Source organism: Mytilus galloprovincialis, chromosome 6 (assembly GCF_965363235.1).
Source record: "Mytilus galloprovincialis chromosome 6, xbMytGall1.hap1.1, whole genome shotgun sequence".
In the NCBI taxonomy this organism is placed as follows: Eukaryota; Metazoa; Mollusca; class Bivalvia; order Mytilida; family Mytilidae; genus Mytilus; species Mytilus galloprovincialis.
Window position 1 is genome coordinate 64,480,046 of NC_134843.1, and position 25,155 is coordinate 64,505,200.

Here is a 25,155-nt window from a genome sequence, read left to right on the forward strand (position 1 = left end):
GGGGTTACTGCTTTTATTTTACATATCCCAATTGCGAGGGTTAACGGATTATATGTGAAACAAATGTATCTGCATTTATACAGAGTCACAATATGTGGTGAATAAAATACTATAATTACAAAGCAGTAATTATGTAGTATGTTATATACATATATAAAATGTAACCTGTAAATTAAATTAACTTATTTAAATAAGAGCGATTGTTGGTAAATAAGGGTGTCAACAATATACACCAGTCCAAAGAGGTCACATAACTTAATATTCACATTTCTTAACCTGATACGATCAAAACTGTATTGTAATTTTACACTGTTAATGAGACTCTGAATACAGTTTGATATTGTTACATGACTTGTCCTTGTCATTATTGCTTATAATCTTCCCAAGTCATAATTGAAAATTATCCGTTTGGCACTATTCTAATGAATGCATTATACAATATTTTCTAAGGAGTAGGTCCGGTAATGACCGATTTTGGCCTCAGAGTTGAGATTCACTTTTTAAACACTTTAAAAGTGTCTACTTCAGACGATTCAATTAGTTTAATATGAGAAAGATTTTAACTGATTTAGTCATTAAATTAATAAGTCCAATTTAAGCTTGGATCTGAAAAAATCATAAATTCTAAGTACATTCATCTGCGCAAGTCTGACAGGCGGAAAACCCCAAATGAAAATATCATCCAATGAGATGAGGGATGACCAAGCAGTGCCCGTATAACCATGCCTTTATATCATCCATTTAATTTCCGCCTGCGCATCGAGACACACGTTTTACAACTTACAGAGAAGACTAAGTTTTTTGTTTTTTTTTCAATAGTGAATATTGTAGGTGTTCCTATACGTTTATCTGACTTTTTTTTGTTATAATATTGTTGTTTACAAGTGTTTAAATTCATACTTCTTTAATTATGGAGTTTAATGCTCTCAGTCCTTACGAGACCATTACAGGTAGTGATGTTTTTTTAGACGGTTCGTTACCCTTTTCTGTGACCGCAACAACGGTAGGGCAGGGAACCCTTCCTAATAGTAGTCGACGTTTTTACTTCGGTGACTTCTAAGACCGGTCAACAGACCCTGAATGCAGGTTCTGTCGGTTATCATGGAGGTGTCCCTACCATTACCACTGTTACGCACACTTTTTCTAGGCCAGTTGACACCACAGGGTCCATTTCATCTTACCCTGGTACCTCCATGGGTTTAAACCTACCTGGGTCTAGAGCACCAACGTCCTATTGTAGCTTCACTTTACCCGCTTCGGCTAGTAATGCCATGTCGTGGGCTAGACCACCTTGGTATCAGGGTTATCCTTATTCAGGCTTTCCTGGTCAGGGGTTTCATGGTCAAGGGTTTCCTGGTCAAGGTTTTCATAATCAGGTTTTTCCTAGTCAGGTTCCTAGTCAGGTTCCTAGTCAGGTTCCTTGTCAGCCCTTTCCAGGTTTCTGTCCTTATTGTGGACCAACACCAGTTATTGTTCCTCAGAGTACTACACCTAATATGTCAGTTCCTGCTCCTCCTCTAGCAGTGTCTAGTTGTAGTTGTGTATCTGTATCTGCTGCTCTGCCTACCTCTTCTGTTAGGCATCAGTTTAATCAGGTAGCTGACTCTGGCCCCTCCTTAGATGGTCCCTTTTGGTCTGTCAGTTGCAACAGTAGCCTTTACCAAACTCATGCAGGTAGCAATTGCTCACCTTCATTCACAGGCTATTCAGATTCATTCTTACCTGGACGACTCCCTGATCAAGGAACTTTCTCCCGAGAAACTCTATCTCAATACCGATGTAGTCATCAGATTGCTTCTCTCTGGGGTTTCTCATTTCTTGGAAAAAGTCGGACCTCATTCCGTCTCAGGACTTTATTTTCCTAGGCGAACATTACCTTACTCGTCAGTGCATAGTTCGACCTCCTCAGGAAAAGTTACTGCTCGCCAGTTTTCACAACTGCTAGGTCTCTTGAATTCACTAGCGGATGTTGTTCCACTTGGTCGCCTTCACATTCGACCTCTTCAATTTTATCTACATCAACATTGGCTCCCAGCTACACAGGATTGGGAATTTCCAGTTCCAATCATTCATCAGGAATTGTTTCCTCATTTGGTTTGGTGGACTTCTCAAGCAAACGTTTTGAGAGGCCAACTTCTGTCCTCTCCAGTTCCAAATCAGACTCTGTTCACAGATGCCTCCAACCTCGGTTGGGGAGCTTATCTGGAAGGTCTTTCAGTGTCAGGAGTGTGGACTCCAGATCTTTTGAAGGAACACGTCAACATACTAGAAATGAAAGCAGTTCTTTTGCATTGTCTCATTTTCAGTCCCTACTGCAGAACAAATCTCTGGTTCTAGCGACGGACAACACCACTGTGGTGGCTTATTTGCGAAACCAAGGGGAAACTCATTGTTACGAGCTGTATCTTTTAGCAAGAGAAATCCTCCTTCTTTGCAATCACCTTCATCTACAGATTGTAGTTCGTCATGTCCCAGGGAAACTCAATGTGTTAGCAGATGCTCTGTCAAGAACACTTACCCCAATCAATACAGAGTGTGACTTCTCCAATCAGTATTTCAGGCAATAACACTTTAGTGGGGGTCTCCTCATGTAGACCTGTTTGCAACAAGCCTCAATTACAAAGTTTAAGTGTTCATGTCTCCTGTACCAGATCCGAAAGCTTACGCAGTAGACTGCATGAGTGTTCCTTGGGACGGGATGTTCGCTTACGCCTTCGCACCATTTAGATTTCTGTCACAAGTTCTTCGGAAGATCTTAACAGAGCAAGGGTTGATCATTCTTATTGATCCAGCTTGGCCCAAACAAGCCATGGTTTCCAGATCTTCTTCATCTGTCTTGTGCTCGTCCACTAGTTCTACCAGTACGACACAATCTTCTGTCCCAGTTCAAGGGCAAGATACTTCATCCTAATCCAGAGAAGCTGCATCTGTTCGCGTGGCTTCTGTCAGTGATAGCTTCAAGGAGAGAGGTTTTTCTGAATGCGCAGCCAGATATCTCTCCAGAGCAGTCAGAGATTCCACTAACATCGTCTATGATGCCAAGTGGACTATCTTCAGTAGTTGGTGTAGTGAGAAGGAAATTGATCCTTTCCAAATTTCTGTACAACAACTAGCAGACTTTCTGATCCACCTTTTTGAAGAGAAAGGATTATCTCCATCTACTATTAAAGGCTATAGATCAGCTATTTCTAGGACGATTCAAATGTCTGGAGGTCCAGACTTTGGTAACAATGAATTCATTTCTCTTTTAGTTCAGAATTTCACTCTTGGACGCCCTAGACAGAGAATTTTAATCCCGTCTTGGAATTAGAGTCTTGTTTTATCAGCTTTAAAAACTCATCCTTTTGAACCTGCTGAAAAAATTGAAATCAAGTTTTTTATCGTATAAGTGTTGTTTCCTTCTTGCCTTGGTCTCTGGTAGAAGAAGAAGTGAAATTCATGCTTTTTCCACTGCTGATTACTGCCTTCGTTTTAATAGGGATAAGTCATCTGTTACCCTATTAACGGATCCAGCTTTTTTAGCAAAAAATCGAATTCCGGGTAGAGGTTCAGAACCGATAGTGATTCCAGCCCTGCCTGATGATTCAAGTTCTAAAGTACTCTGTCCTATCTGAGTCTCACTTTTATATCTTCAGAGAACTCGTAGTCTCCGCAGCTCCTCAAATTTCAGGTTATTTATTCCTATAAACAAAGGAAAACAAGTTTTGTCTGCTAAAACCATTTCAACTTGGATCTGTAAAACTATTCAATTAGCTTACAGTTTTTCTAATGAAGAACTTCTGAATAATATGCATGTTAAAGCCCATGATGTTAGAGCTATTTCTACCTCCTAGGCTCTGTTTAACAACGCTTCTTTAGAGGAAATCTTATCTGCAGGTTTCTGGAGTTTTAAAGTCAAATGAGAATACTTACCATCATATATAAATTAAACGTACCTCCCAACCTCCCCTTCATCCCCTGGTTTTTTCCTATGGCTTCTTGCTTACGTTATGAAAGTAAATGGATGATATAAAGGCATGGTTATACGGGCACTGCTTGGTCATCCCTCTTCTTCTCATTGGATGATATTTTTATTTGGGGTTTTCCGCCTGTCAGACTTGCGCAGTTGGATGTACTCAGAATTTATGATAGTAAGTATTTATTTAATAAAATCTCATTTTACTATAAAAATGTTCAATTTTCAGACGGTTTTTGTCAAAAATAAAAGTGGCCGCATCCGTGTTCACTCTCAAGCTTTATACATGTTATTTAATATCATCAAATACAACTTACATTCAAATATCAAGAATGAACACAAATGCGGCCACTTCCATTTAAGATGAAAACCGTCTAAAACTTAAATCAAATGCTAAAATTGTGAAGATTTCAGTAAGTTAGCATGACTTAATGATGCTAGTACCCGATATATGTGCATTGTATTGTAAAAAAACAGCCCATATTCATGTAGCAGTTACTGTTACAGTAGTATTCTACTTTCCAATAAATAGCTAAAAGTTTACATTTTAACAATTTTTTAAAACTGCTATATTTTGGAGACAAAAAGGGGGACTATTGAACCTTCTCCTTTGTTTTTAATATGAATAGATATTGAATTCATATTCCCCTATTTTTTTAATATTCATACATACTGCTTTTGTTGCATTTGTTTGCGTTTCCATTCATTTCTATGTTTTATCATTTCCCGATGCTTTCTTTGTCGCACAATATCTATGTACATGTGGTGTTTCTCATATTCGTATTTTTTGTTAACTATATAATATACACTTGTTTTTAGGTGCATCACAACACGAAAAAACAACATTTTACGGCTGATTTACGTTAATATTACAAACAGAATTGGTCATACATTAAACAATGATGGTTAAAAAAGAAATAAAAATATAAATCATCCATGGTGGGATTCGTACCGACGTCTTCCGGCTTAGAAGTCCGGCACGCTATCCCTGCGCTACGCAGACATGTTAGTTATGCAGATTATTTAAATCATGTTACATGACTTGTAAAAAAAAACAACATAACCCCTTTGAGCAAATAACTTATGATAAATTATTTTTGGTGCAAGAATCTAGTAGGAACAAACACGAATTTATAAGTTTGTATTGTCCTTAACTTATTGACTTTTTTGTTGTGGGATGTCTAAATACCCTGCCACGTCTGGTCTGTGATTTTGTAAAAAGCTTTTCTGCTCATGCAGCTATTTGAAGAAATTATAAAGCCCTTTGGGGTGGGGCGAGATTAAGTCCTTTCCAACTGACTTTTATAGTGTGTTTTTACACACATAATATATTGTTAGTATATTAGTGTGGACACAGATCAGTGTATATAGTATGTTTGGATGTTTGTCAGTGTGTTTTGACAACAGGAGCTCTGTCATTTTACCCAAAGGATTCTATATTAAACTGTGTTGCATAATGATAGTCATCCTGTTTCAAAAACCAAACATCAGCATTGTTGTTTATTTAATATTTAGTTTTAATTTTCAAAACAGTCATAGGTGATCATGGAGGAGACATATTATGCCAAAATTTCCAAATGATTATGATAAACAATGGCGTAGCTTACGTTGAGGCAACTGCAACTGAGACAGTTGCCTCGGGTAAAAAAAAAACAAAAAACCTTTATAATATACTTCGTTTACTTAATTTCAACCGGAAGCTACATACTAGCAACTAAACGCTTATAAACTGACTTGACTTTCAAGACTTTTTGAAACATTTGCCTCCCCATATTTGAAATCCCCTTTGCGGTGGTTTTCAGTTAATCTTTAGAAATATGTCCGAGTGAAATAAATTAACACAATTGAAGCTAACAGATTTGGTAAACCCTACTGCAAGCAAAGTCAGTAGAATAGATCTAGATTTAAATCCAAATCACGAGACTTCAAGTTCTCCGATCGAATCACTTGTTCATTCAGCATGTTCAGGTAAAACATAAAACATTAAAATTGTTTAGTGCGAAAATATTATAATTTCTGGTGAATGAGGGTCTCAATGAGGTAAATAGACTTGCAATAAATGTATAGGTTAAAAGAATAGAAATTTAAAATGGTGCCAAAATATAAAAGGAAAATAAAATAAAATTATGGGCAAAAAGAATTATAAATGAATGTTCAAATCCTCATATAACCGGCAGTTTACTAACATATACAACTGAAACATCGTTTTGTGTTAACCCCCACCCACCCCTTTTGTCTTCAACTTTAATTAGTTTTATTGACTTTGATACCAATAAAAAAAAATATACAAATTTATAGATATCAATCAACATGCATATGCAGACTTACACAATTTAATTTTTTCATGTTGTTGTTTTTTTTTTTTACATACACCGATATTAGAGTGTGTACGACGGCTTGGGAATGAATTGGCAGATTCTGTGAGGTGATCATATCTTCACGTGTTTTGTTATTTTTTATCACATTTAGTTGACCAGATAGAATCGGTTTAAATCCTACACAACTTACTAAAGACTCGGGAGTCGAAAATTTTCACCAGTCATATTACTACGATATATATAGTCAGCTGCGTTTTGGTGAAGACAGTATGATAAGCTGAAGATGTTGTATAGTAATTTGAGTCGTTTCAATGTGGTTGTTGTCTCATAGACGTATACAGTGTCCAAAATCTCCTTTACTCACTGCGTGGTTATTATACCCCACGCAAGGAAGTTGCGAAGGGTATAATGTTTTTGATCCGTCCGTCTGTCTGTCTATCCGTCCGTCCGTCGGTCCTGTTTCTTGTCATCGCAACTCCTCTAAAACCACACAACAGAATTTCATGAAACCTTTTTAGATATTAAGGATACAATGTATATTATGTAGATATGCATATCGACAGGAAATAACGATTCATTTTTTGTCTAGTAGTTAAGCCCCTTTGAACTTATTTGCTTCAATATACTCCTGCACCTGCTATTTGTCATCGCAACTCCTCTAAAACTACACAACAGAACTTCGTGAAACTTTGTAGATAATAAGGACATACTATATTTCAATATTTTTTTCTTATACATTTTTTTTCTTACAGTTATTTTATTTCTCCAGTGACAATATGGGGACGTAGGGTATGTGGGCGCCTCTAATCTGAGTATACCTTGAATTTATATCATTCATAAACCACTCGTCAATCGTTTTAAGACTTTTGAGGTTTTGCCGGAAACTAGCGGTTTACAACTCTCCACAAGAGACCAAATGACACATGAAAGTATAAAGGTCAGCTTACGTCCTTCAACAATGAGCAAATCCCGTACCGCATAGTCATCTATAAAAGTCTAAGTCATCCCGAGCGTCCGTTATTCCACAATCGAAATTAGGGAACTGATATAACCCAACGTTACAATGAAATCATATGTGGTGCGTGTAAACTTTAGATTTTTGGTTCATTAATCTTTATACTGAGAATAAATATCTTTACAGAATCTCTTCTAAAACAATCTGATCCTACAAAAATAGTGATCCTTACTACTTTTTTTGGAAATCTTTGAACGACAGTGACAGGACATATCTACTGTTTGATATTAAAATGACATCCTCTAAAATTGTATGTCCGGCAACAGACAGACGAAGATACTCCTCTAATTGGGAAAAGAAGTTACCTTGGTTTAGATATTCAATACAAAAAGATGCCGCGTTTTGCATAAATTGTTTAGCGTTTTGTTATTACAAAGTGGAGATGTTTTCACAGACAAAGAGTTTGGAAAAATGCCACTGGGTCCAAAAGAGGAGTATTACTTTCCCACAACGAGTCAAAAACCTACCAAATAAAACTGTAAATTATAAACAAATAGTTTCTAAATAAGAAAGGGATATATATGTTTCTATCTCAAAAAGTTATGAAGAAAAGGTTAAACTTAACAGAGATATACTATTTCGAATAAAAGACACCATAGTAGTTTTAAGACAACAAAATATTCCATACGGGGACACAATTGGAATAAGGAAAAAAAGACAGAAGATTGTATTTTTTCTCGCTTCCTACAATGGAAAGCCGATGATGTGCTCATTCTAAAATCTCATTTGCAGAATGCACCCTATTATGCACAATACACCAGCCCAGACATTCAAAATGTACTGCTAAGCTGGTGTGGAATGCAAATTAAAAATGAAATTGTTAAAAAAAGTACAAGAGGCAAAATGGTTTTCCATCATGGCTGATGAATCCACGGATGTCGGTACAAAAGAGCAGATGACACTTTGCATTAGATGTGTCGATAGAACTGCTACTGTGTTTCAAAATTGTGTAGATTTTATCGAGATGGAAAAGGTCGACGCAGAGTCAATTGAAACATCAATCATAGTTAATAATGTTCAAGAATGTGGGCTAAATGTGGACAATTTACGCGGCCATGGATATGATGCATGGTGCTAGAGTGATGTCTGGTATTATTTCTGGTGTTAAGGTGGTACCTAACACTACAGGGAGATAACTCTGTAAAATCAGCTAACCGTTTTAATTAAGTTTTGTTGTTAAGGGAATATTAAGCTTCTCAATGATCAAAATCAGTGTTTGTCAAACTGCTATATAACCAGTGTAATTTTTCTGATAAAATGGTTGGTTCAATTTTTTTGAAAGTTTTATATTTTTGTCAAAGGGTCTATGTAAATGCTTTGTCAAAATTTTATGAAAATTAAAGGAGCCAAATTAATTTTAGTCAAAGTATTGGGTACCACCTTAAAGCTCGCATTCAGCAAATACAACCAAAAGCATATTAATCAATAAATATCATCATTACAGAGCGCATGTTTTGAATCTTGTTGTTGCAACATCTTGTAAAGCACTAGCTGAGATTCGGAATTTGTTTGATTCTGTTAGACAGCTGACATGGTTTCTTGGTGGAAGTGCCAAACGAATGGCTATTGTTTCAAGATACCTTTTTGGTGACGACACTGATAAACTTGTAATATCGAGAAACAACGATGATAAACCAATGCTCAGTGACACATTAATAGGAAAAGCTGGTAAAAGACATTCAATTCAAAAACTGTGCGAAACACGTTGGACGGCACGAGTTGATACGCTGTTGTCTTTAAAACCTAAATACAAATCTATAACACAGTCTCTTCAGGGTATTTTTTTTTTATAAAAGCAGTGCTTCCGATGCGAGGATTAAAGCAAGTGTCCATTTGCGAATGCTGCAAAGTAGTCAATTCATTGTTGCTCTTGTCGTTACGCAACACATACTGAGTTTCACAAGACCTCTTACTCAGGTTCTTCAGAAAACCGACTGTGATATCATTAAAGCTTACCGTGATGCAAACAAATGCAAAACCGTCATTAAGGATGTTTGCTCCTCCATTTTTTTTTATTTTTTTGCCAGATTTTCGGAATCCTCTGGTTTTATCCATGTATTGTCATTAAAAAAATTTGCCCACTAACCCCTACTTTTCTTTTCATAATTTTATTACATAAAGTTTAAAAAGCCAAATTTCAAAATTTTTTAAAATTCTTGTTATTTTTTCATAGTTTTTGAAACGAATAAGGTGCCATTGTTAAATATATGAAAAGTCTAGAGTGAATTATTTCCCGCCAAATTTTCAATGGCTTATTTATCGAAAACGAGCACACGGACCCTCCATTTTTTCTGCTTTTTTAGTTTCTTTATTTATATATTTACTTTCAATTTATAACAGTCTTTTAAAAAGCTTGTTATTTTTAAACAGAGTAGCGAACATTCTTAATAAGCAAAGGAACGATACCGTATTCTACCATATGCTAATTGATTTAATTGAGAATTACGAAAATAGTAAAATAAATAAAAAAAAAAATATTGATTTTAATAGAATAATTAAATAAATAAATGAATTGATGAATGATCAAACAAATATATAAATTGATGAATAAAATTAAATAAAAGAAACGAATATAAATAAGGATTTTTTTCATTATAAACAAAAGAGAAATAAAAAATAAAAAGATATATTCGCAAAAATGAATAAATAATTACATTAAATGTATGTTTCATTATAATACTTTATTCTGATTGGCTAACTGCACATCACGTGTTATTCCGTAAGCAATTGCATCACTCAATAAAACTTTTCATTCATGATATCACGTGGTCCCACAATAAAGTGCACAGGTGAATTAAAAAAAAACAATATAAAATTCGTGTTTTCTTGATCATAGCTAAACAAATGTAATTATAAATATTGAATGCTTCTTTTTGTAACTTCATAGGGCTGTAAAAGCGTTGACCGTGCGCACATTTTTAGAATGAAGCGTAGACTTGCTACAATTCCATTTCTATTATTCCACTCTTACTAATTTATATGTTTACTGATAAGTGCCAGCCTACTGATTGCCCTTGGAGAAAGGCCTTCCTCCTGTAGATGTCAGTATACTTGTAATCTCCTAGTTATAGCAGTAGAATTGTTAAAGGGGCAAAATTGAAGAAAAAAAAGAAAAAAACATAATTAGGAAGGGACATGTAGCAAGTCTAAATGAAGCGCTTCCGCGCTTCATTCAAAATATACTTCGGTCAACGCTTTTACACCCCAATGAATTTACAAAAAGAAGCATTCAATTCTTAATTAAATAACATGGAGCCACCAAAGTAGGAACAGGAAAAGCAAAAATTTAATATATGGTTGGGTTAAAATTAAAAGAATATGGTTTGTTAAATATTAATTTTCATATATATATAATTAATCAATAATTTGATCACAAAGTCTAAATTTTGACAGTAACTGCCTTTGTATGAAAATATTGCATTTTAAATATTCCTCAGACTGACAATTAGGTTTACACCTCTAATAATTAGGAAAACCAAAGAGTTTTCATTACCAATGTCAGTGCAAACTGACATAAGATATACATAATTTTCAAAGTAGTCTAGTATAAAATTTTACAACAACACCTTGACTTATCAATTTATACAACAGACCATTAATTTATGCCAAACAGAGTGAATAGCACCATGCAAATCTACAAAACAAGCAAACAGATCAAAACTCAGATTTAATTCAAATTGAAAAATACTAGTATCTTTATATCATGATTATTCATACTCATCCTCATCAAGTAGGATTACAGTAACTGTTGTTAAATTATTGAGACTCATCCAACTTGTGTCTTTGTCAAGATTCTCCTAAACATGGTATGAATAACAATAAAAATATATGAAAAACTTAACAAGTTGCATGCGTCTGAAGCACATTTCTGAGTACTATCAAACAAAATTTTGAAGTATGATGGACTACATGAATATACATATTCATATTACATGAAGTTTGTTTCTGTCGATTATCCCTCGTAATGTTTGCTTAATAAAGCATTATTATATGTAAAGTTTCTGCTTGCAAAAATAACGTGTAGCCGATACCATGTTTTTGTAGTTTAGATAACTTTGAGGATAAATTTCAATATTTAATGAACTGTTCGGAGGCTGATGTTTTCACCAGATTTCTTATATATATAGACAATTGTATTTTGATTAGACATTCATCAGTGGGAATAATTGCGTAATATTGAAGTGTGAGTTTTGTCTCTTGCTTGATATAAGTGCCAAAACTGTTGGCTGTTATGTTTTATTGTTGTTTTGTTTTGTATATGTTTTTATATGTGTTCATGTGTTTCAGCGATGATCCTTGTTACTGGATTTTATACTGATTAAAATTAGTTAGTTAGTTAGTTTACATATCATGTATAAATATTAATGAACAGCTCTTACATTTGGAAAAAGATAAATCTAGAAAAATAATTTCATCTGATAAATATATTTTCGAATGATGTTGTCGTGTAGGGCGTACATGTAAAACATGTCTAGGTGATGTTATATAACATGTAAAATGCATGTTATAAAGAGTTGTTACATTTAGTTACCACATGAAAGAATTGATTACACTGCATGTAAAGGTATGCATACGCATGTACGACATACAATTTGTCCTCTAAATTTTAATCTTTTGACCCACGATATTTTTTAAGACCGAACTTTTCCTAATCACATAAAACTTCAAATATTGTACTTTTAGATAAAAAAGGGAGTTATGGTATAATTGTCAAAGAAAAAATTTCCAACAGAGTCAAAAACAACGGGTGAATTTAAGCAATTATATGTTACCGTACGGCTTTCAACAATGAGAAAAAATACCTTGTGTCAAATCACTACCTTTTACAGCTGATTTAACTGTATATTATAAAATTGAGAATGGAAATAGGGAATGTGTCAAAGAGACAACAACCCGACCATAGAGCAGACAACAGCCGAAGGCCACCAATGGGTCTTCAATGCAGCGAGAAAATACCGCACCCGGATGAGTCCTTCAGCTTGCCCCTGAACAAATACGTATACTAGTTCAGTGAAAATGGACGGCATACTAAACTCCGAATTATACACAAAAACTACAATTAAAAAGCATACAAGACTAACAAAGTCCAGAGGCTCCTGACTTGGGACAGGCGCAAAAATGCGGCGGGGTTAAACATGTTTTTTTTTATTATCTCAACCCTCCCCTATACCCTAGCCAATGTAGAAAAAACAAACAGACAACACTACGCAGTTTTGAATAATTATAGTAAAATCAAAATCGATGTATTAATGATTATTTATGCGTACAAAACTAAACTAGGTATGGTATCTTTGGTGAATTTTTAAAGCTTGGTTTTTGTTCATTACTGAGGGCTGTACGAGAATAAATATATGCTAACATCTAAGATAGTTAGTTTCTTATCTACTAATTTCAGTTTAACTTACTTTTTCTTAGGGATACTGATTTATAAAAGTTCTTCTTGTTTCCGAATCCTTATTTTTCTATTGGATGATAGTATTTTGTGCACTTTTGAATATACAATATTGTTTGAACTAACTAACCTTTTATCATAATAAAGTGATAAGTTTACTACAAATTATTAGTCCAACGCATTTAAAAAAAAAATTGAATCGAAAATATTGTTTATATTTATATCAAACACGTACAGATAAGTTTTCTGACAGATGTTTTTGATTGTAGAATAAGACTGATGTCGCTGAAAAATCAGATAAAACCCCCTTTATGTCTCTAAAATGCAAAGTTTAACTGTAAGTTAAACTGATAATTGTTGGTGCAAGTTCAAAAATGAAATTATAGAGGGACGAAATATACCACAGGAACAGTCTCATAAATCAAAAATAAACTGACAACGCCATGGCTAAAATGACAAAGACAAACAGACAAACAGTAGTACACATGACACAACATAGAAAACTAAGGAATAAACAGCCCGAACCCTACCAAAAACTAGGGGTGATCTCAGGTGCTCCGGAAGGGTAAGCAGGTCCTGTGCTACATGTGACACCCGTCGTGATATATAGTGCTCAGTGAGCCCCCTTTTTAAACCTAGTTATATTATTAAACACTGTGCTTGTTGTATTCTACTTGTCTTAATAATAATTATTATTTTTTTTTATAAAATTGTGTCTTAATCATATTGAATCACTTGTAATCATTTGTATGTAATTAATGTTGATTGTTCTGCTCCTTGTGGGCCTTTGATTAGCAATAGAATATATTTGAATTTGAATTTGAATTTGTTGCTCATGTACAAATGTAATAAAAAAATCCGGTAAATTGTCTAATTCGGTAGGTTACATTCATGAAAGGGAAGGGGATGGTAGTTACGACGTAAACTATGATCATTCTCGGGATAAATAGTTGAGACTAATTTTATAGTAATTGGTACATTCCATCAACAATTCTACCGAAATGTTAGTATAGACCACCTTATTTAAGTAAGATTTTTTATTTCTATGCCGTAGAATTCAACTGTATGACCAAGAACATGTTATATAAATTTAAAAGTCTTTTAAGTAACTACATGACATCGGAACTAGTTATGTTAACTGTCAACATGTTTGAATCGTCAGGGGTCAAATGTACATTAGTTTTATTAACGTCAAAGTCGGATATCAATACTGTATTTGTACGTATCAAATCTTATCATGCTTACAGTTGAAACAAAGCTTGTTGTTGTTTTGACTGACAAACAAATACATTTATATAATACGATAACACGCGGACCATTTTTATACGGGCTGGTGATGCGGGACTTCTAAAATTTTCTCCTTTTGAACTGTAAGTATACATGTTTTTATATTTAATGAATATTCTTCGTAATAAGAAACAATGTATTGTAGCTATATAGGTTCTATAAAATTATTACAAGTTGATTTTAAAATTAATCATTTATATGAATCCGAGGGAATTTTTTACCATGAAAACTTCCTGATAAAAAACACGCACCTTAGGGATACCAGTTAACATTCAATCCATCATATAATTAGAAATATGAGATAAAGAATATATAATATGTATGTCAAAGTTCATTTGTCCGGTATAATGATATACCAATGTATGAGACCTCAGTGGATATACTTTAATTAACATTTTGTTTGGGACATTAACGGAATTTCATAAAACTTTAATATTTCATTTAAGTGATAGACTTTCTAAATTATCAAATTGTGATTATTTGATATTTTGCTCAGAAGCCGTGCAGTTTCACTTAACAGAAAACATTGAAAGAAAACAGAATTACAATACATTGTGGTAAGCTTTTATTTATTGCCGAGACTAAAACAGTTTTTTTTAAATACAGTAATAACTTTTGCTCTTTTAATCTTCTCTTCTAAAACTATTTATCAAAATCAAATTAAATTTTACCCTTTCATATGGCGCCGAATCAGGGTGAAAAATACTTCTTTTTGTATATACATAATTATTTCTGTATATACGGAATTCGATTTAAGTATATACGTAAATCGAATTCCGTATATACATTAATCGAATTTTGTATATACAGAAATAATTACGTATATACGTAAATCGAATTCTGTATATACATCAATCGAATTCCGTATACACAGAAATAATTATGTATCTACGTAAATAATTATGTATATACGTAAATAATTATGTATATACAGAACTAATTAGATATATTTGAAATTCGATTTACGTATATACGAAATTCAATTTACGTATATACGAAATTCAATTTACGTATATACAGAATTCGATTTACGTATATACAGAATTCGATTAACGTATATACGTAAATATTTCTGTCTTTACATAAATATTTCTGTATTTACGGAATTATTTCTGTATATACGGTATTATTTCTGTATATACGTAATACGATTTCTGTATATACGTTATATTCGATTTCTGTGTATACGGAATTAATTTTGTATATACGTAATTCTATTTCTGTGTATACGGAATTATTTCTTTTAATTTATATGCATAATTGGATTAACGTATATACGTAATTATTTTTGTATATACGTAAATCGAATTATGTATATACAAAAAGAAGTATTTTTGACCCTGATTCCGCGCCATACTTTCACACTTAACAGAAATGTTAATGGGAATGTTCTCAATAGAATTACTTCAAGTATCAATCGAATATTTGTTTTTTTATTTTTACGATAACAAATATTTTTATTCAATTATTTCCTGCTATATAAATACCTAAGTACAAAATATAGCCCAGGTCGATACTTAGGGACCCCTGTTTTTGAACAGCCTCACTTGACAAGGGAAAATATCAAATGAGTTTAAACTTCCCATAGTTTTACATATAGATTCTTACCTTGATACCAGTGGATTATCGGATTTATCCAATCGAGATAGTTAAATTATCAATTTAAGTCCGAGCCTCGAGAATTCGAAATTATTGAATTAATGTTAATGAACAAAAGTTGAAATGATTCTGTGACTTACGTATGGATTATAAAAGTATAAAACATATGTGGTGAGTACTGATGTATAAGAAACGTGATGTGTGTAATTTACTAATATACTGTAACATATTAATATGCACAAACATAGATTCAAATATCAAGTGAAGGTCTTTCCACCACTAACAATATATTTTGATATGAAAACATTGAAATTCAGTATAAATGTCAATTCCTATGGCTTTATGATGTATACATATGAATTTAGAGCAAAGGTCAAAATCTAGAACGTCGAATTTGCTTTTGACCTTGACCTCAATTTCAAGGTCATATACCTAAGACCTCAAATCAAAAGACCCTAGGTCTGTAATATGTATGGATAATGAGTTATATCACTTTACTCATTATTCTAAATATAAAAGGGGGAAAACAATCATTTACTGCCAAGGTATCCTCGCATTCAAAATTCAAGTATTAAGACATGTCACAACTAACAATTTGGTGAAAATAATTTGTCGATATCTTATACGGTTTTTGAAAATAAATGAAAATAAGCAAATTAAGAATATGACCTTGACTTTTGACCTTGACCTACTTTTTATTTTTTTGGACCAAGGACCTGAAATCTAAAGACCCTAGGTCTCTATCACTTATGGTTTACCATTTAGAAATGCATAACACTTAATTCAATGGAAAAGGGGGAATAACTCTCATATGGAGTCTCCGTAAAGCTTCGGTCCAAACGAATATCCTAATCCTGAAGATGTAACGAGCAATTTGGTAAAATAAATTTGTCGTAATTTTTAACGGTTGCGAAGGAGTAGTGGCCACAAGAAAAACAGTGTTTGGGGAGTTAATTCTTACAGCGTAAAGTATTTTGTTACGCAGTTGTAAATTTTTAAAGCGTATAAACTATACGATATCATATTCCAAATATCTAAGCGACATCTTTTGAAACATCAATACTACGCAAGAAAAAAAATTAGGCAGAAAAAAAAAACTAATAATAAAAAACCAATTGTTCAGAGAACAATTGAAGGTCTTTCCACTAGTAAAGATCTATTTTGATATTGAAATATGAAAAATCAGTTTAAAATGTTAGTTCCTATGGCTTTATGATGTATTAATATGAATTTAAAGCAAAGGTCAAAATCTAGAACGTCATATTAACCTATGACATTGACCTCAAATTCAAGGTAAAAAAACCAAGGACCTTAAATAGAAAGACCCTATGTTTGGTTAAAGAGTAATATCACTTAACGCGTAATTCTAAATGTAAGATGGGCAAAAACTCCCATTTATTGTCTGCGCACACTTTCAACTAAAACATACAAGTAAGGACATGTCGCAACTAACAATTTATGAAAAATTATTTGTCGATGTGTCATATGGTATTTAAAAAATAGTGAAAATAAGCAAAAATCAAAATTTAGAACATGAACTTGACTTTTGACCTTGACCTGGATTTTAATTATTTTTTTTTTTCTTCTGCCTAATTTTTTTTCTTGCGTAGTATTGTTGTTTCATAAGATGGCGCTTACATATTTGGAATATGACGATAGGTCTGTAATATGTATGGATAATGAGTTATATCACTTTACTCATTGTTCTAAATATAAATGGGGGGAAAACAATCATTTACTGCCAAGGTATCCTCGCAATCAAAATTCAAGTGTTACGACATGTCACAACTAACAATTTAGTGAAAATCAGTACAAATCTTTCTTTCTGTAAAAAAAAACAATACCAATCAAACATATTGTTTCCTACGTTCTTCCTAAGATATAGTATTATTATTACATATGGAATCAAACACACCTTTAGTTTAGAGCAGTTGCACTAAAAATATTTACCTACATGTTTTCGATAAAGAGTTCAAATTTTAATCTACATATATATTTTATATCTGACCGTAGTAAAAGTAGTTTTAATTCGTTTTTCATATGTAATTTAAACAAAGCCTGTACAGACTGCATACTCAGTTTATTTTTTTCGAATTTGCATTTATTACGTATTTTCCAAATAGTCCATTTTAAATAAAGTATTATTGCGTTAACAATTATATTATTCGAATTATCTCAACAAATTCCTAATAGAATATCTTTTTCAACGAGTGTATCGTTATTTATTAAAGTCATAAGAAATGAGTCACTGGTGAAAAATAATGTTCTTCCAATTCTTGAACCAATGCATACAAACATCATAAACTTAGTCTTCTGTGCACGAATTTATATTTTTTTTTCGTGTAAATTTCATATAATCGTCATTTTTTTTTTCAATCGGACAGTGTTGTTGTGAAAATATGGCAGGTAATTAAAGTTCGTGTTTTGAAGCCGAAGTTTAACGATTGTCACCTGTTTGTCAACAATCGACAAAAAATCAACAACAAAAAAAAACACGGAAATTGAGCACATGTTTAACATATAAATTCAGATATTAGTTTATTTTGAGGACATCCATGCGTAGTGTGATCACCGGATTTTTACGAGATGGGTCACACTGAGGTCACTTTGCATACCGAAAATATGTCGGGGGGAATTGCTTCCTGGAAGGAACCAATGAAAATAAAGTAAACTTCTTCTAAGTATGAATAAATTAAAGAATTTTCTTCAGAAAAAAGTACATGTACATAAGTTTAATAACGAAAACTATCCATTGAGTTATAAAAAAACATATGCATTATTGTTTTTGATTTGAGGTTTCTTATGACTTTAAGTTACACAGTTGTAAATTTCTGATAAGTTATTGAACTTAGTCTGTTTCTATCAATGGTTTAACATTGTTACATTGGTAAAGTAAATGCTCAAGAGTTTCAATATTATTATATTCATCACATAAGTGACATTTTCCCTTTGACATACGCATTATTTGCAGTCTGTTTTCGGTATATATAATCCATTGAAGTTCTTTAACTTTTCTATTAATATCCAGTTTACTGAGATTTAGCCAATTTTTTTCCCAATTTATGTACTCGCTATACAAAATTTCCCATTTTGTTTGACATTTAGGGGTTTCAGTTATGTTTAAGTTTAACAGAAGATATTTTAATGGCAAATCTTTGATTTTAATGATTTTGTTATCTGGATTTATAAATTCAAAGTTTTCAGAAATTTTGATTTTGTGGTTTTTTAATAAAAGCGCGTTGTACATCGTTATTTCTTAAAACCTGTATACAAGTTTGTGGTACGGCACTTCAAATTCGTGAATATTCCGAAATACAATTGCGTTATCTATAAGTTGTTGATATATTTCATTACACGATTTAAATTCATAGGTATCATCATCCAATATATCACCAATAGTTTTTATTAGAATTTTTGAAAAAGAAGAATAAAATATGGATTTTCTTTGAAATAAAATATTTGAGTTTCCAAATAAAGGCTGTTTTTTTTACTTCCATTTTATTAGTTATTATACCCTGTGTGATCCTTGTCAATTTTGACCACGATTGTAAAGCGTTTTTGTAATAATGTGGTAGTTGTTTTTTTTATCTCAAGACCTGAAAGGTCTGAACATCTACACAAAAAAAGTTTATTTGCAAATTTTTTATCATATTTTTTTAACCAAAATTTACCTATTGCATTCCAACTTGATAATGCCTCGTGCAATATCGAATATATCGATTTGATATATTTACTTTCTATCCAACTATCCAAATTTACCATCCCCATGCCCCCCTTTTTACCGTATAAACAACAAACCTTCCGGTCTACTTGATTCACTTTACCATCCCAAATAAAATCCCATATTATATTATTTAAGTCTTTTTTATGTTTTTCATGTATACCTCTTATTTCTAATTCATAACCACACACTGAAGTAATTAAATTTTTAACAATAAGGACTTTTCCAGAGTATGTCAATTTTCTACTTTTCCAGATGTGTACACAATTTTGTACTTTTTCTAATATTGATTTCCATATTTTGTCGTTTTCAGTGTTATAACCATGGTGAATACGTAGTGTTTTTATGTTATCTGTTGTCAAGCTTATGTTTTTAAAAGTAGGCCGTCTGCGTTTATTTGCGCCAATATTTAGACTTTTATTTCCTTAGTCTTTTCGTAATTAATTTTTGAACCCGAGGCCTTGTAATATATTTCAAAAGATTTTCTAACAGAACTTTCATTTTCTATTAAATAATTGCGTGTCATCAGCAAACATAGTCAATTTGGTTTCTATAAGCTCCCCATTTTCTTCCCCGGGCAACATAATACCTGCAATCTTAATCAAATATTCAATACGGCTCTCGATAAATTTTCTGCCGATTGGGATTCCAAAACGCCGCCATTTTGGGAAATAGTTACATATTATAGTAAAGGACTTAATGGGAAATAAACACAAACAATTCCCTTTTTTTTTTAAATTGGTAGTCATATGTAATTCATAATATACCTAATTGTTGCATGTGTATCATTGGCCTGTTTTTATTTGTTATTTGAAGCAAATTATAATTCATAGATTGATACAACTGCATTTTCTAGGCCGTTTGTTTCTCTTTTGAATTGCTTTACACTTGTCATTGCGGGGCCTTTTATAGCTGACTATGCGGTATGGGCTTTGCACATTATTGAGGGCCTTACGGTGACATATAGTTGTTAACTTCTGTGTCATTAATCTCTTGTGGGGAGTTGGCTCATTGGCAATCATACCACATCTTCTTTTTTATATATACAATTGAAAAAATACAAACATCTTGTAAGAAGATTAAATAAGTTCTTTGTTAGAATAATTATAATAAATTATGATGGTCCTCTGTAATGTTAATGTTTTTTATGATGATGTGAAAAAAGGGCGGATTCCTACCCTCGTTGCTGTCTACCGTTGAGCAAGTAAGATTATTCTTTTTATCGAGGTTGACAAAATTGTGTTCCCGAAAAAGAATGAAAAAACATATCGACAATACATGACGCACGCTGCACGCCATTGTAAGTTGAGTGTTTATTTATTGAATTGATGTTTGGTAAAATTAGATTAAACATGTTTTTGAAAAGAAATTTTAATGTAAACCGAAGTAATTATAGATTGAAAAAAATATATATTTGTTATCCAAGGCTTCCTCTATTAGGGAGGACTTTTTAGAAAATGGCGAAAAAGCGTAAGCATCAATGAACATAAATCTTTACAGTGGTTGTGTCGTCGTCTCGGTAATGTACATTTTGTGCAACATCTCTTTTAATTCCTTGTAACAACATTGTCTAGAAATTATACCAAGCACCTACTCTCGTACACCCGCAGCGACAACCCCCAACACCGAAAGGACTCTTCAATCATAATTAGATTTGTTGAAGATGTAAAGTAGGGACTTAGTGTGAGGCGAAAACACGTATAAACACTCAGCGACATGATCATTTTGTGTCAGTCCTTTTCAATATAGCCTCTCCTGGATATTAGATTTGAACACGTTTTCCAATTTAATTTTAGTTTCTTGTGTACAATTTGGAAATTAGTATGGCGTTCATATTCACTGAACTAGTATATATTTGTTTAGGGGCCAGCTGAAGGACGCCTCCGGGTGCGGGAATTTCTCGCTACATTGAAGACCTGTTAGTGACCTTCTGCTGTTGTTTTTTTCTATGGTTGGGTTGTTGTCTCTTTGGCACATTCCCCATTTCCATTCTCAATTTTATTAAGGTGTATATCTTCCCCGCTCGTACATGGTCGAAGTTAAATAAAGCAGTAGTATATTGCACTTGCGCCTTAAAATTCTTCCCGTGAAGCACACGTGCAGCGGTGGCTTCATCATTATAAGGTGATACAAATAGTCCATTCTTAAGGGTCTGGATTGGATTTAGAGTATAGAGAATGATCTTATTTTCATCCTAGAAATCGTCAATATTGACATCCTGAAATACATGTACGTAGAAACCTAGTTATTGTTTCGTGAAACAGCAATTGTCGGAATTATAGTTTGGGTTAGGAACCGATTGATTAAGAACGTAACAATAATATTTGTGTTATTGTTACGTTTTTAACGTATTCGTAGTCAGTGCCTTTTTGTATAAGTAGTGTTATCTTAGCAGGTGATTTGAAATAACTTGTCTTACAAATTGGGAGGTGTTTTGACTAAATAGATTCATGTTTAAAAATACTGTCTTAATAAATGACATGTATAAGGAAGTTGTTGAAAAAAGAATTGTTTTAGAAGGGAACATCTTTTTGATTGTCAGAATATTTGAAAAGGATGCAAGATGACGGCTAAATCCGAAATAAACTTTTATATGAAATTTAGAAGACGTGGTATGTCGTAAAGCCAACTACCATGGTGACTATAAACCGAATGGCGGGGATGAAGACTGGGATTTTTGAGTAGCTTTTTGTATTCTCATTGGAATGCCAACTGTGGTCATTATCTTGTCTACTTGTCCATCTATGCGTGTGATAATTGTAGTTTGACATGGGTAATATTGGTTAAGTTAGAATTGATCCTATTTGTTTAAGCATCATTAATGTTGAGACACATTAGCTTGTATTTTCAGACAATTACAGTAAATGGTACTCATTAGTTTCGCTAGACTGTTTTGACGATGACGGATGTACATGTAGTCAGTGAAAAGACTACATCAGTTCTAATCAACACAGCATTCAACAATACAACATTCAGAAACACAACATTCAACAACACAATGTTCAACAACAACACAATGCTTAACAACAACACATCATTTAACAACACAACATTAGATGTAGCAATTGATCCTACAACAGTTATATTAAAGAGGCTCACGAGTTCTCTTTTGATTGTTCTTCTTGCAATCATAATGATGTCGCTTGGTTGTACCATTGAAGTAGATAAACTGATTCAACAGATCAAAAGACCACTTCCAGCTATAATCGGAATGGCATTGCAGTTTATAGTCTACCCGTTAGTCGTTTTTGGCTTGGTGCATGCATTTCAGCTTGATCATTACAATGCTCTAGGGATGCTCCTACTCGGTACCTGTCCAGGAGGAAGTCTGTCGAATTTGATAACATACTGGTGTTCCGGAGACGTTGTTTTAAGGTATGGTTATGTATAGCTAGATACAGATTTTCTTCCTCCATTTTCTTTACCGAAACAAACGACTACGACCAATTAAATATTGTTTAGTCTATCTTACAATATGATATTCAGATTTCTGATTGGATTTCTAATTGGAAGTCTTTCTCTTTAGTGTGCCTATTTCTCGTTCTTAAGGAAGGGAAGATAATTCACGTAAATAACGTCGGTTGTGTTTTATCCAAAATTCCGCTAGCGACGTGAAATTGCACAGACTTCGCCTCATTGACAAACACATTAAATTTTGTATAAATTTTGTACACAAATTTAAAATTCAAAATTTATCATTTTCACCTTAGTGGTGCTTCAAACGAACGACTTATAATTTTAAATCTTAAAGTATGATCAATGAAGTATAAAAGCACCCCTTTATATATAAAAAAAAAAACAACAACTAACAATAAATTATTGCTTTAAATAAGGTAACTTAAATATGAATATTTAGAATTTATGTTTTAATTTTTTTAAATTGATTTTTACAAAACGGGAACCTAGTATCATGTTTTTGACCAGAAACTATTATTTTACAATGTTTATTTTTCAATCATTAATCATTTGATAATTAGACATTTCAAAATTTGTCTATATTTCGTGTTACAGCGTTTGTATGACGTCACTGGCGACCACACTTGCTATAGGTATGATGCCGTTGAATCTATATATATACTATAGCAGTTTCTCGTCTCAGTATTTGACGATTCCATACGTAAAAATAGCTACTGGTCTGGTCCTTATTTTGATACCAGTATCTGTTGGAATGCTTATCCTCAGAAAATTGCCGAAAGTTGCAGCAATTGTTGTAAATGTAAGTTTAATTACTAGTTACTACTTTCAGGCAATTAACATTCACGCGCTTACCAATTAACATTAGGAATAAGGAACATACATTAATTATAATCTGATGACAAGAGAACAGGGTTCAAGTCTTTTCATACCAATCATTGAAATTAAAAAAGACAACAACTACTTACACATGGGATACACAAGTCATGTTTAATATCTCTTTCTTTTTAAAATCTACTGCGAGATTTTGTATAACTACATCTGCAGACTTTTGACTGAAGATTGATCTATAATGAAATAACATATTTACAAATCTCACTTTAGCCTTTTTCAATTTAATCATTCTGTAATATACCATTTTATTTACGGAGACAATTATGTTACATGCAATACATGCGATTAGTGATGTCAGAGACAAAAAAAATAACAAAAAAAAATCGGATAAACAGCCAGTGTCTCACAAATCAATGGAAATACGAAAAAAGAGAGAAAAAAAGCAAAAAAAAAAGCAAAAAAAAAAAAAACGCATCTGTTACAAAAAATTAAAAAAAACACCATAAAAATACTATAACAAAATAAAGCATTTTAAAATGACACACACACTCTCATACTCACACACACACACAAATATATAGTAGACGTTAGTCAGGATATATATATATATGCATATGTTATAGATTCTTTGATGGTCAATGCAACAATATGATTTTAATTGATATAATCCATTTTATTCACATTTCAGATTGGAGGGGGAATAGGATTCCTCTTTATCCTACTTGTTACTGGTATCAACTTTTATCTTTACCCACAGATGTTTGACGTAGGATGGAAGTTATGGTGTGCAGCATCACTGATGCCTATATTTGGTCTATTGATCGGGTACCTAGGGGCATGGGCATGTTGTTTTACTCGAAATCAATGTCGAACAGTTGCTATTGAAGTATCATCGCAGAACGTTGCTCTGTGTTTGACATTAATTTTCGTGTCATTTAAACTTGAGGAATCCACACAAATTGCTATGTTTCCTCTGATATTTGGAATGTTTAATGTCACAATACTGGTTATATTTACAGTTATTTGTAGAATAGCATTTAAACTTTCGAAGGAAAAACATCCCAGTGAGAAACAGGAAAATGTAAATGAGAACAGCAAGTTATAATATCGTTAAAGTTGTCAACTCAGATCTTCATATCGAACTTTATTTATATTGTTGATGTTCATGTAAGTTGATTTGTCATATATTTACCGGTTTGTATTACTGTTTTGAATATGTGATACAGATTGTAAAATTAAACATATATCATAATATATACATGTATACATATATACATGCAAGCATACTTTCTAACACACACACTTTATCACATACCCTTATCGCTTCACTTATCGCATACTCTTATCGTCTACCCTAATCGTATACCGTTGCCGCATTCCACGAACCGCTTATGGAACAAATGTATATTATGCCGCCTAAATTACATACCTAGTATTATAAATGTGTTACCCTGTATGTATTTTTTTTTCTACAATTGGCAGATCTAAAAGTATGATAAGTGAGCGTTACATTTAAAAGACTTATGCCACATTCAGTGCTAATCTTCGATATATACTAGAAGCACTTGTCTCTTAAACAAACTTACGTATATACTTATATATCATAAAATTTGTCTATAT

General features: G+C 32.8%; 1 protein-coding gene across 6 annotated transcripts; it reads left to right on the forward strand.

Annotated features, from left to right (window-relative positions):
• LOC143080099 (ileal sodium/bile acid cotransporter-like) lies at window positions 1–24,791 on the forward strand. Of its 6 annotated transcripts, none has more exons than XM_076255779.1 (5): window positions 13,834–14,050; window positions 14,464–14,524; window positions 22,139–22,662; window positions 23,299–23,503; window positions 24,224–24,791. In XM_076255779.1, exons 3-5 carry the CDS (start codon window positions 22,187–22,189, stop codon window positions 24,638–24,640), a joined length of 1,098 nt encoding a protein of 365 aa, XP_076111894.1. In that variant the 5' UTR covers window positions 13,834–14,050; window positions 14,464–14,524; window positions 22,139–22,186; the 3' UTR covers window positions 24,641–24,791. The 6 variants fall into 6 exon arrangements, with proteins under 6 accessions (XP_076111897.1, XP_076111898.1, XP_076111894.1 ...); XM_076255784.1 differs by lacking the exon at window positions 14,464–14,524 and having other exon boundaries at window positions 22,139–22,252; window positions 22,283–22,662; XM_076255782.1 differs by lacking the exons at window positions 13,834–14,050; window positions 14,464–14,524 and adding an exon at window positions 1–97.
• Window positions 24,792–25,155: the final 364 nt, after the last annotated feature.

Excerpts from the sequence above, each read along its gene's own strand:
- LOC143080099 (XM_076255782.1), top strand. The coding sequence starts at position 22,187 with ATGACGGATGTACATGTAGTCAGTGAAAAGACTACATCAGTTCTAATC. Across the intron at positions 22,663-23,298 it reads TCCGGAGACGTTGTTTTAAG|CGTTTGTATGACGTCACTGG; the intron begins GTATGGTTATGT and ends TTCGTGTTACAG. Across the intron at positions 23,504-24,223 it reads TTGCAGCAATTGTTGTAAAT|ATTGGAGGGGGAATAGGATT; the intron begins GTAAGTTTAATT and ends TTCACATTTCAG.